Genomic DNA, 12,941 nt, shown 5'->3' with positions numbered 1-12,941 from the left:
CGGGGGAATTCAGTGTTTGATGGGAGTCATGCAATGCGGTTCTTCCGGCGCCTCGGTGGTTCTCTGCAGGTGGAGAAGTCCCCAAGCTTGGATCATTTTTGGTCAAAGAGCCAAAATTTCCTCTGGATTGATTTTCTGGTCTTGGTTATGAAATTTCGATTAAAATGAATCTAGAAAATGAATGATTTGGTGGTTAAGGTTAGGTTCTTGTGAAGTAAAACCTTTAGGGCGGTATTAACAACTGCATCTGCAGACAGCTTATTCCTTTAACTGAACGTAAACACACATCGTTTCCACCAATCACCATTTCGGACCGAGAACAAGTTTTTTTATTTGCACGAGGTCACGCGTCTCGATGATGTCGTTTTTCCGGTGAGGGCTGTCTTTTCACTTTCGGGGTGAACTACGGCGACCATCACCACCACAAACAAGAAAAAGTTTGACAAGCTATGTGTATGTCAAGATGTGTAATACATGTTAAATAAGTTCAAAATCTTACTGCACACAAACAAGTTAGATGATGATTGGAATTAATCTCACCAAATGTTGTTTTTTTTTCCAAATGATCTTGATGTTTGGACACTGTGTCCCTTTAAACACATGAAACCAGCCATGCTGCTGCAAATCGAATCAAGTTCAGAGCCACAAATTGAGAAATTATATTCTCCACAGGACACCTCTTAAAAACGTACCTCAGCCACTTACAGGGCTTTAGCGATGAATTTCGCTTTGCTTGGCTTGGCTTTTTTTTTTGTAAGTCCTGTAGTGTGCGTGTTCTTTTTATTTATCTAATCCTCCCGAGCTGCCGCGGAGAAAGTGTATGTTCCTGCTGCGAATGAGAACGCGGCTCCCGCTCATGACCTTGACCTTTCAGACACCTCTCGCGCGGATGGGCGGGGGGGGGGGGGGGCGTACGTACTTTTGGGAGAGTCTCCCCTCCTAGATGCAAGAGATTTAAGGGGGTCAGGAAAGGGGACTGCCAGATAGAAATCTAATTAGGTGATTGTGCTTGAGGGAGCTTCGCTAGCTGCTCAATAAACTCCCACACGCTCGCTCTCGTTTCCCTCTCTCACTTCCCTCTCCCTCTCCCTCAGCAGTCGCCGCCTGAGAGTCCCCGTCACCCCCCCCCCCCCCCCCCCCCCCCCCCCCCCGCTGAGGGCACAGTCACAGAACGCGCGTCACGGTTCACTTATTACATCTTCACCGCTCTTCATATTTCTTCAAAGAAATGGGTTGATAATAGAGCTTTTGCCCGTGGTTTTTCTTCTCTTTGCTCATTATTCTCTTACCCTCCGACTTGAGAGGGACAGAATGATGAGAAGATAAGATCGGGCCTGTTCTGGTATACGGCACACAATCTTTTCCCCCACCGATCTCATCTGAGCGTGTTTGCCTCTATGTCTGAGAACAAACACGTGTCCGTCGGACGCAATGGAAAATAACGGCGGACTCCTACAAAGGACAAATACATCTCCATGAAATGAAAGGGTTGTGAGCCCGAGTCACACTTGTCCAGAAAAAGCTACCCTACAAGCAAACCTTCTGTTCACAGTGATCATTGCCCTGCGTGACCAGCAGTGTGGCAGGTCTCCCGACAGGTAATGCTCGGATCCAAAGCGAATGGTGGCGTGATATAACCTCGACCACGACGAGAAGCGCACACCAGCCATGCCTTTTGATCCCAAAATCCCCCTGCTGGCCGACCACACAGATAGAGTACGTCAAAGAGCCGCGGTCAGGTTTATTATTTGTCCCAAGAAAGGCGACGGATTCGCTGCGTTTCCCGGAGCGTTGATGCACCTTGATGCTAGGAAGCAGCCATTCAATTCAATTGGATTTTATTTGTGCAGTGCCAAATCACAGAGTACATTATCTCAAGGCACTTTTCAGGGCAAGGTCGAGACCTCCCCATATAATAGAGAGAAACCCGACAGTTCTCTCAATGTGCAAGCACAAGGCGCCGGTGGAGAGAGAGAAGGGAAAAAAAAGCATCCTTTTAACAGGAAAAACCTCGAGCAGAAGGGATGGAGAAGAGACTGTCGTGTTTAAACATGGAGGTGGGGTGCCCAGTGCATCGTGGGAGTTCCATGAGAAGCAGTCTAGAGGTATAGCAGCACAACCAAGGCATGGTTCAGGTCTTACTGAGTCAGCTCCAACTACGAGCGGTTGTGTGTCGCGTCACACACGCTGAACGGTGTGTGTGCAGCTCGTATCCATCAGCAGACTGGTTTTGTTTGCCCGACTTTGAGTATATTTGGTACCGTAAACGCACCTGAGTTGCGGAATTGATATAATCTACTTGGCGAGCTGCATCATTGCTTGGCATGACATGAATTGTAATTTGTCGGTAAGAATTTAAACCTCAATCTGGAACCACGGCTCAGATTTGACATGTCATGAAAGGATATTTTCTTTCCTTCCTTATTTAGTGACCTTTGTAGGAATTTCAGGCTGTGATTCCTGCCTCATTTCCATGTGCTTCTGTGTTTTTCTCGCGTGCGGAATATTCCGCAGGGCGCTAAGGAAGCAGCGTGTGATTTACCCTGAAATTAGGCCGCGGCATTTTGTAATTACAAAGTAAGCCATATTATCCCAAACAGGCTCCCTGACCCTCTGAGCTGGGGGTATGACTAAGCCTGTTCTGTGATGAAACAGCAGAGCGGCGGAGTGGTTTATTGTGAAAGGTACACAAGGCCCCGGAAGTGTGCTCAGCGGTAGCTAAAGTCACAGCAATGCGTCGACTCCGCTCAGGCTCATGATAGAGAATTTTGTGCAGCGCCATGGGCGAATGAGGCTGCAGCACAGGCGAGAGGCAACGTGAACTTAAAACATCACGTAATAAAGCGCGACGGAAAGGTGAATTATTGTCGGATTGGCCAACTTGCAGTCGAGCGATGAACAAGGCACGCATTTCTCCTGGAAAGGACGAAAAAGGACAGAGGGATACTGTGGAGGAGGGAAACCACAGTGATGCATAGAGGGGTGGAAGAGAAAAAAAGAGCGACAGAGGAAGAGTTCAGGCCGGAAAAATAAAGCCAAGGTTTTTATCCCAAAAAGTATTCAGCCTGTTAAAGAGGAGACGGCCGCTGTAACGACTGAGTAGTGGTTCAGTTTATTCGGCCCCAATCTCACCTGACAATCACAAGCTTTTGTGAGACCAGACAGAAGGAGTCACAGCCGTTGAACATCTTGCTCTTATCGTCCCGAGAGATGTCTCGCTTCTTGGGGGTTGTTTGTCATGTGTGTGTGTGTGTGTCTCCGCCTCCGCTGATTCCTAACCAGTGAAATATTCCCCCGTGCGCGGGGTGTCCCGACGGAAAAGACGAAAAAAAAAGCCCTGGCGAATTTGTGCTCGTCGTGCAGCATGTTACGCCAACAGATACTCAAACAGATGCAGATGATATTTTCCACAGGGCTGTAGGTGGCCGGAACCAGCCCCTGCAGCAGCAGGTACTCGTTGGAAAAAATCAACAAAACAAAATGATTCCGGGGATCATCGACAAGAATATAAATGTCAAGCTCTTGGTATAATATTCCAAGCCGCAAAAAAAAACCTATCACTATCGGACCGCTTTTGCGACTGCGTGTTCGATTTTCGGAGAAACTGACGCATGATTAAAAACACGTCGTTGGATCACCTCTCGGGTGTTTACTCCTTTACTTTGCACGAGGACAGCTTTAAGACAAAAAGACCACAGAATGTAGCACCACATCACAAAGGGAGTTTACTGCTCCCCGCTGTCACAGCCCGCCGCTTACGTCGTCGGTGCGTCCCGCTGTCCCAGCGCATGCAGGAATCGGGAGCTCGCTGGCCCGCGAGTCACCCGTAATGCCGTCATAACCTGACGACGTCTTGGTGCCAGGAGAGTTGAACTGTGTAGGCTCGCTCAGAAGCGACATCTCTTGTTCCGCTGCCAGGCGGTTCAATGAGTCTGGGGTTTTGACCATGATTTTGAGTTTTATTTACCCCGTCTTATAATATACAGTATGCTTACTAAATGTTGATGGAAGAACCTACGTGCAATATACATATATATATATATATATATATATATATATATATATATATATATATATATATATATATATAAAATCTTTGTACCACCAATTTCTGTGGACGTTTGTTCAGTAGTTTTTGCCAAATCCTGCTTGACAAACAAACAAAGAAACAAGGAAACATAACGTCACCTCCTCGGTGGAGGTTAAGTAAGTCCAGCCAACTAGGTGTTTGTACTGCAAGGCATATTTTCAGCAACGTGTTTATTCAGCTTCGTTGCGGAGTCAATTTTCTCCTTTTTTTTTCCGTGAGAGTATGCTGTAGTGTAGACAAAGGTGAAGGGAACCCCAAACAAATAAGAAATGTGTGGGCCGGTCCATCGTGTGCCAGCGGCGGAAACACAAGAGGACGGAGCGCGACGAGAAACCGTCATTCATCAGCTCGCGGTTTAATGCGAGCGGCGCAGCAACAGGATGAGAGGAGGTTGAATTGTCACCGAGAGGCCTGCGTGAAGGTGAAAAGCTTCTCCCCTGGGACTGGTTGAAGCTGTTCGGCTCACACCGGATCCTATCTCACCCCATTGTGTCCGCACAAAGTTCCCGAAATTGGATCATAGTTGCGTTTTTATCTTTGAACGCGGATTACTATTTTTGCCTTGCCGAGTGTCTTTCTTTCCGTTCCACTACACCATTAGCGTGTTCCCCTTGTGTCCTTCTTAGAGTCAAACGTGGCAGCCGCACAGAATATCTCGGTCCTCTTCTGTTGGGAAAAACAACAGGAAAAGCTTTTCAATGAGACATTTTTAAAAATGTTTCTCGCATCAAGACATCTTTGTGTTGCCGTGGCGACTTTCTGGGCAAATGAGTGAAGATGTCGTTCAGACTGCTCCCCCTTCAAACTGGACTTCTGGGAAACCTTCTGCGTCTGTTGCATCTCAGCCTCAGTCCCTCCTTCACGAAAGAGGCATTTGAAATGTAAAGGGCTTTTGTTTGTGCAGTTCCCACTGAGTTTTTCTTTTCTGTTTTTTTCCTCAGCTAATCCACACCATCAGTGTGGTGGATAGAGACGAGCCGCAAACTGGACACCGCTTCTACTTCACCCTGGCCCCTGAGGCCTCCAGCAATCGACACTTCACCCTGTGGGATGTCAAAGGTGAGAGGCCATAGGTCCTATATTGGGGTTATAGGTGAAGAGGAGTATTTGAGTAGCTTGTAGCATTATCAGCATGATTTAATTTTTTTGGGGGCGGGTGGAAGAAACTATATTGTCAAGTCTTATTCTCCATCCTCTTTGTCATTGTGTGCACATTTTAAATGTGCATAATTACAGTGCAACCGTGGCCGAATGAGAAATGATCAAGATCGCGATGAAGCCCGTAAGGTGCTGGAGGAGTTTAGTGTGATCCCAGAGCGACTGGCGGTCTAGACAGTCTGGTGGAATGCTTGAGGGCATTCTGCAAATGTGGACCTTAAGGCAGTATGGAGTAAGTTTAATAGACGGCTGATCCAAAAATGTGAAACTATCGCATCAAAAATACTCACCGGTAACTTCAGCGTCTTAGTTATCTCACTCCCGTGCCAGATGGTTGACATTTTTTTTTATCATGAGACAGATCACAGACTACGCCGCCAGAAGGTTTTGGAAATGGCAGGAGACTTTTCCGTAGTGATTGCAAAATAGTGTTGTTTTTGTTGTGCATTCTGCATTCTGTGATTCAGCATTTGCCTCATAATCAGGCAGATTGTTTAAAAATACATTTTTCCTCTCTCCATAAAACGCCACCTGTTCTGGTACTGCAAGTCACACAGTTTGTCTGGAAAATTGTGCTTCAGTGTATGAAGTGCGACGCTACGCTGAGCATTGTTTCCCCAACAGTTTTATAGCATTTTATGAAACATGTCATTATCCTTGACATAAAGGACTTCACCGAGCACTACACAGTTTCATGATAACTCTCAAATAGGTTGTCAACAGCTTTCATAATCCTCTCAAGTGTCATGAAAATGTTATTCTTTTTCTGTATGAAACACATTTGTATACATCTGCGCAATGTAAGGAAACATGAAAGTCACTCTTCCCCAGCTATGACTTTCAAGAAGAGAAGAGAATTCTTTTTTTTTTCTTTTTTTTTTTCTACATGCTCGTCCTTGTTTTGGCAAACATGCTCGCAGATCCCACGTTTAACAGTGTGTACCTAAGTGAATGTGACATCTGGCTCAATCAAGATTGATCTGACACCGGGAAAATGTCAGGGGAGCAGCCCGAGCTTGGAAAATGTCACCGTGTGGAGGCAGCGGGGTTCAACCGCTCGCGTGCATGTGCATGGATGAACGAATAAACCCAAGACTTGTGTAATATGCAAACACACACTGTTTACAGTATACACACGGTATTTTTCTTTTTCTTTTTCACCCTTCACACAAAGCGTAAATACACAAACACACACCACAACATCATGCAGGCGATCAGTGTTTTACTTCTGTTTTATAATTTCACTTTGACCTAAGATTGCGTGTGTGCAGATTTATGTATGTATGTATAGTAACCCCCCCCCACACGCACACACACACACACACACACACACACACTCACGCACACACACACACACACACACACACACACGCACACTAATTGTTAGAACAAATTACTTAATGCATTCTTGCATACTTAACCCTAACCTAAACTTTACTCAGACCAGAAGCTTAGATAAAAACATGATAGATAGATATTTTTGAAAGACACAAAGCCCCACACAGACTTTTTATCCTCCCATCCCTCTTTTTTTCCCACTCCGGTGTCTCCTTTCATGGACACATTTGTCAACCTGTCACTTTCAATCTGTCACTTCTCCTTTTCCTTATCATGGCTCTGTCTCCAAGCCTTGACACACAAGGATGAAAAGGCTCCACACACACACACACACACACACACACAATGCTAAAATGTTACCTATGCAATGTCCCTAATTGCCGCTTGAATTGAAATGTCACGTGATATGAAGTTGAAGAAAGTCCGGAATGTGCATTCCATATAGTACAGTATGACTAACAAACTAAGGTGACTACAAAACACGACGCAGTCTGTATGTATTCACATGTCTGGAGAGAACATTTCTAAGGAGGCAGACAGCCTTGGACGCCGCCGCCGCCGCCGCCGTGTAAAAGTCAAAATGACAAACTCCGGGGTGTAACGTTCCCGTACATGAACGGTAATACGAAGATTGTTCTACACGTGCCAGAGGAGCTCTGGGGCGACGTGGATAATGGTGATATATGTTCTGGAGATGGATTGCTTGGAATCCTCTGTGCGAGTCCACCCACGAGGCCGCTGTGACTCTATTTGTCAAAGCCTCCTCCTGTATTCTATGTTACATTCATCTACGTCTCTGGCAGAGATCTCATCTATAAACCAGTGAAGTTTAATTTCAAACAGTGGCTCTCTCACTCATTTTCTCTCCTGTTTTTTTTTTTTGTTTGCTACATAAAATGAAATCGGACAAAAGCAGTCCACATTTGCGGTGATGTCATTTAACCCCTCGTTGACCTGACAGCCCGTCAGTTGGAGTCCGTGAACTGTGCATTCTGGGAAATGATTCATTCCGTGCTTCTTCTTTTTCTTCATTGCTTGAGCACATTTGCCTAAAGGACATTTGCTTAAAGGATTGTCAATTATTGTCTTTGAATCAAAGTGCAAACATCACAGCTTGTCAAATGTGAAATATTGATGAGTAGGACTCGCCCTGACGTTCTAGTGACAGCAAATAGGCACGAGCAGCGCTTGTGGTTTTTCTACTTCTTCGATCAGTTCAGTCTTGAGTGCGCGGGGCGTTGAGACAAAAAAAGGGGTGATAAAAGCCCTCGCTGGATAGAGTTCATCAATTTTAAAGCGGTGTGATAAAAACACGCGCCAGTGAGCAGACAAAAAGGTTTTGTTCTTCGAAAGTCGCTCACGTGCAATTCTCTACTTTACCTTGTCTCTCTGATCCGACCCCCCGACCCCCCGGCCATTACGCTCACGCCCGCCACCCCAGACAACACAGCTGGCATCCGGACCCAGCGGTCAGGCTTCAACCGCCATGAGCAGAATGTGTACTTCCTGCCTATCCTGGTGGTTGACAGCGGGCCTCCCTCTCTCAGCTCCACGGGCACCCTGACCATTCACGTCTGCGGCTGCGACACAGGTGAGAGCTGCTGCGGGAGCCGCACTGTCACATCACAACATTATCATCACTGTCACCCGCACGTGCGTTAGCGCCAGCACAACCAAACGGTGCGTCTGCGTGACATTGTTTTTCTTTTTTTTTATGAACATATATATTTATTGAGACATTTTTTTTTCTCTCAGCAAAGAGTTCTTATCAGCTTATGGTGAAAATATAATGTCTGCACGATGAAACAAATGTCATTCCCTTGATACCACGGTGCTTACTCATTTTACACTTCGCCTGTGTTAAATATGCACAGAAAAACATTTTTCTCCTCCTTTTTTTTCCTTTTCTTTTACAACACAGAAGGAGCCATCCAATCCTGCAATGCCACGGCCTATGTAATGAGTGCCGCTCTCAGCCCTGGGGCACTTATAGCACTACTGGTCTGCATGCTCATCCTCATAGGTAAGTGCCGTGTGTACGTATGTGTGGACGTATTAGGGATAAATGGATGGATGAGTGATGGATGGCGAGATGGACGGATAAGCACAATTCATTAGCATTGCTCTGCTCTGGGTCACTGCCGAGTTCAACTACTCCGGCAGGACCAGCAGGAGCGTGGAGTTCAGTGATGGGATGTACCATTAGAACGGGCAAGTCCGAGGGATGCACCTAAAGATACCACTCCCATGTCCTCTGCTCGTGAGATCATGCAACCAAGCTTGTGTCTTTTAATGGATGGACCGCATTTAGAAGTTATCTATATTTCACGAATGAAATTGCACACGCAGTGGCAGAAGAAAACAAAGATGAATGACAGAGAGAGAGAGAAAAAAAACAGTCCATTTTTCATCTCTCTTTTCGTGAGTGGCTTTCCTGTTTGATATTTTGTTGCTGCATTTATTAGAAGGGAGAGAAAAAAATATTTTGTTTAAAGACCGGAGAATAGATGATGCCTGGGCTTATGAATGATACCAAAGCCACTCTGATCCTCGGAACAGAGACGGAGATGGAGTGAGCGGGGGCAAAGTGGTGGGGGGTCAGAGAAAGTGAACGGGCAAGAAGAGCTGCCTCAGCACTTGTGTCCCTCTGGAACAGCGGGCTTTAAGTAGGAAAAGCTTTCCAGACATTCCTTTATTTTTGATTTTTTTATAAGCCCAGACACACATGCACACAACACACACATGCGCGCACATGTTCACCCTCTCAGGGACCGAAGAGGTTTGGTATTGTCGTATTTGAAATTTTTATGAGTTGGCTTCTCCCTTCTCCCCCCTCCTGCACATCTCAGCATCCCACTCCTCAGTGACGGCGAGAAAAACGACATGGCTGTCATGTTGTTTTGTCGTCCGTCCCCCCCCCCCCCTCCGCTCCTGCCTCTGCACGTTCCACGTTGTGCAGGCAGCGAATGACGGACGGTGTGACAGTAGGCAGCTTTAAACTGTTGGCTAACGTTGCTTTCTGGTTCTTTATAAGAGATAAACTAATGAGGGCTGTTAAAAAACTCTGTCTCCATTGACCGAACGGTCTTCTGCAGGGGAGTTCAAAAGCAGAGCATCATTTATTCATCATCGGTTTTAAAAGCCTCAACAAAAATGTTATGTACAAATCTGAGGCAACCTCTGCTGGCTATAAAAAAAAATAAAAACTCTTTGCAGTGTATCGTGTTTTCGGTATCCTGGGACACATGACATGCCATCAAAGGCCTGAGTAGAAAACAATTTTTTGGCCTTTAAAACCTAGACCCTGTGCTGAACAAAAACAGACTTGCATGGTGCAAAGATTTGTTAGTTTTTTTGAGATTTTTGGAAAATAAACACCAGCAACATGCTTATGCTTAAGATTGGTACTTTTAATGTTTCGTGCTGTTCTGATTCCATTGGTGAAAAGTGGCCGTGTGGATTACAACAGTGTCTGTGACTGTAATCGTTGCTAAACCCGTGCCACTTTCGAGTGACTGACACAGATCGGACGTGGATCCGAATGCCGCCCCATGAAAGCACTGAGGTACAGGCTAAGTCAGGGCCCGTGGCTTCTGCCAGTCACCACGTGGACAGTTAAAAATCTCAGTGTTATCTTATCGTCTGCACATTGCCCAATACTTTCCTTTTCGTCTCCCTTTATTTACCATATCCGCACGCATGCACGCACACACACACACACACACACACAACTTTAGTACATATCTACTCGAGCATGCTAAACACATATCCACATGCTTAGGTAAATCATTCTTCACCGATTTACTGCGATGCAATCCATTCGCTCTAAGCACCATTATCGTGTGCACCGTGTCTTCTTATACACACACACACACACACACACACACACACACAGTGACAGCCCAACCAGCCAACCGGAGCTCCCCCTCTCAGGAGGCTGGACCACCTCTATTACATCAATTGTTGGATGATGAGAAAAATGAAAACAAATTTCTGCCTAATTACCTTACAAACAAACAGTCCCTCCATCAGTTCATTTGCGGGCCCGATGTGATGAATCCATTCCACTGCGCCGCAGCATCTGCATGCATCCATTCCAATTACCTCCCATCTGCTCGTGATGAACTCCTGGGCGGGGGCAACCAGCGCAGCCCAAGGGTAAATTAACCGTCTTGTCAGGAACACTCTTCACAACATCTGTACACGTGGGGACCGGCTTTGTATGTATAGGAGGCAGCTATACACAGTTGACGACATATGCTCCGTACAAAGGTAAGCTCTGTACACGGTGTTGTATTAAGATTGCCTGAGGCGTGCTAATCTCCAAGTTAAATGGGTTCTCGATGGCGTCCAGTTCAAGCATCCGAACACCTAATAGGTAGTGACGCTCGCATCAGTCAGGGAGGCTGTTGGGAGGTTATCCGATCGTCTTTGCTTCACGCTGATCTTCCACATTCTCCTTTCCGCTGCTGTTCGCTGATGATGCGGCTGACTGGCCCCGTACGAGGGAGCTCATAACATCAGGTTTTTCTACCTCCTGTTACTCTCCTCATTAGTGTGAATTTAGAGTAATTGTCTTAGTGGCCGTTTAATTTGCGTGGCGGTGTGCGCCAGAAGCCACGGCTGTTTTTTTTCCTGCAACCCAGTGGCAATTAGTTCAGCACATTCATGGCAGAGAAGAATAAGCACAATAGTTGCAGGCACGTCTTTCCCAACGGAGACCAGCAAACAACGTAGGAGAAGGATGACTTGTACATGATCAGTCAGAGATACTGCATGAAATCCACCTTCGGGATCAGCGAGGCTCGCTCTCTCTGCTGCCGCTGCTCTTCAGGAAAGGACCACAAGTTATTTTTCAGGCGATTTATGACAATTACCAGGTGCAGCAATAAGTCATTTGTACAGAATATATGCCTGAAACGAATCTTTGTTTGCACTTTGCTGAGGGGAAAGAAAGAGTACAGGGGGAGGAAATGAAAGCAAAGCTGAGAGATGGAGTTTCAAGGTCACCTTGAAGGTGTACATTCGTCCATGGGCTTTTTTCCATGCACACTAATACATGCGCTTTAACGTGTACATTTCCCTGTACACAGCACTATAATGTCCTCACATTGATCTATTTTGACTTTCCTGGTGGGTGCAGAGCATCAAACAACACCGACAGCACAGGCCCCATTATTATGGGTAGTCGTTTTATCTCTGCGGGCTTGTAGGCATTTGTTATAGGCAACAGGTTATCGGTTCCAGAAGATGCATGGTGCCTACTGGTTAACGATCTATAGATGTCCCCTCACTTGCATCCTTTTGCTCGAGAAAAAAAAGGGGATTTTGTCTGTGGTTCCACATTAACTGGCCACAGGAAACACATCCGGCTGCCGAACAAAACAATGTAACCGAGGGCAAATATGTTCAACTCCTCATCATGGTTTCCACATTTTTATCACTGGAATTCATTCCTAATAAGCCTAGACTAACCAAGATTCAGCATTTGTCTGCATGTGCGAAGGGTTACTCATGAGCAAAAAGCACGTACTCCGTGACTCTGCTGATTGGAATTATATTGTAAAATTGCAATGCAGCAACATCTCCATTTGTCCCGATCCGTTCTCTTTTGCACAGAAGTAAACAAATGAATCAGGGCCCGTTTCCCCAGATGCAACCTGCAATCTTCAAAATGAGATAATGAATAATAATAGATTAAAGTAAGTCTCTGCACAATTTCAGCGACACAAACAATCTAATAATTTATTATCAGGATTATTAGAGGTGCTGTCTGCGATTTAGATGCACGGTTGCATTCGAGAGTATTCACCATACATCAATCCCTGTGTCATACGGAGGGTTGCAGGCCCAAGGAGGGAGGATGAAGTCAGGGCGTGGGTGTCTGGGCTAAGTGAGACTTGCCTAATCAGAAATGTTGGCAGTAATTAAAATAACTAAGCTGAAATTAAAGCCTCATTGATTTATCTACTGCATACAGACCTTTTGTTTTCCTTTTCTCTCATTAGTCTGTATCAGTGATCCATCTCAATTGTTTCCCCCGTTTTAATCCGAATCCAGATCCAGATTTTCCGAGACATTCCTTTACCTTTTGTTTTTTGTTGGCCTCCGCCTCTTAAGTAGTGATGGAACCACTAAGTCTACATTTCATTCTACTTGGATGAGTATTGATATTCAGATTGGTCTCCATTAGGCCGTTTGATTCATATTCCTGGGCGAGGCAATCAGGATTGTGAAAAATCAATGTTCATGCATTTGTAATGCAAAACTTAATAATATATTATCTTCCCCCTGCTGTGCCTTTGCCCTGAGAGGTGAAACAGAGTTGCAGTGGCGTTTAGAAAATGTTCTCAGG

General features: G+C 45.6%; 1 protein-coding gene across 1 annotated transcript in view; it reads left to right on the top strand.

Annotated features, from left to right (window-relative positions):
• Positions 1-12,941, top strand: part of LOC118309898 (cadherin-22-like) — a 134,019-nt gene that overhangs the window by 118,724 nt on the left and 2,354 nt on the right. Inside the window, exons 11-13 of the mRNA XM_047332949.1 lie at positions 5,032-5,149; positions 8,028-8,177; positions 8,508-8,609. Coding sequence (XP_047188905.1) covers positions 5,032-5,149; positions 8,028-8,177; positions 8,508-8,609 — 370 coding nt within the window. The remainder of the gene's footprint in view (positions 1-5,031; positions 5,150-8,027; positions 8,178-8,507; positions 8,610-12,941) is intronic.

This window comes from Scophthalmus maximus, chromosome 6 (assembly GCF_022379125.1).
Source record: "Scophthalmus maximus strain ysfricsl-2021 chromosome 6, ASM2237912v1, whole genome shotgun sequence".
Lineage (NCBI taxonomy): Eukaryota > Metazoa > Chordata > Actinopteri > Pleuronectiformes > Scophthalmidae > Scophthalmus > Scophthalmus maximus.
This window is presented reverse-complemented; position numbering and strand designations above follow the sequence as displayed.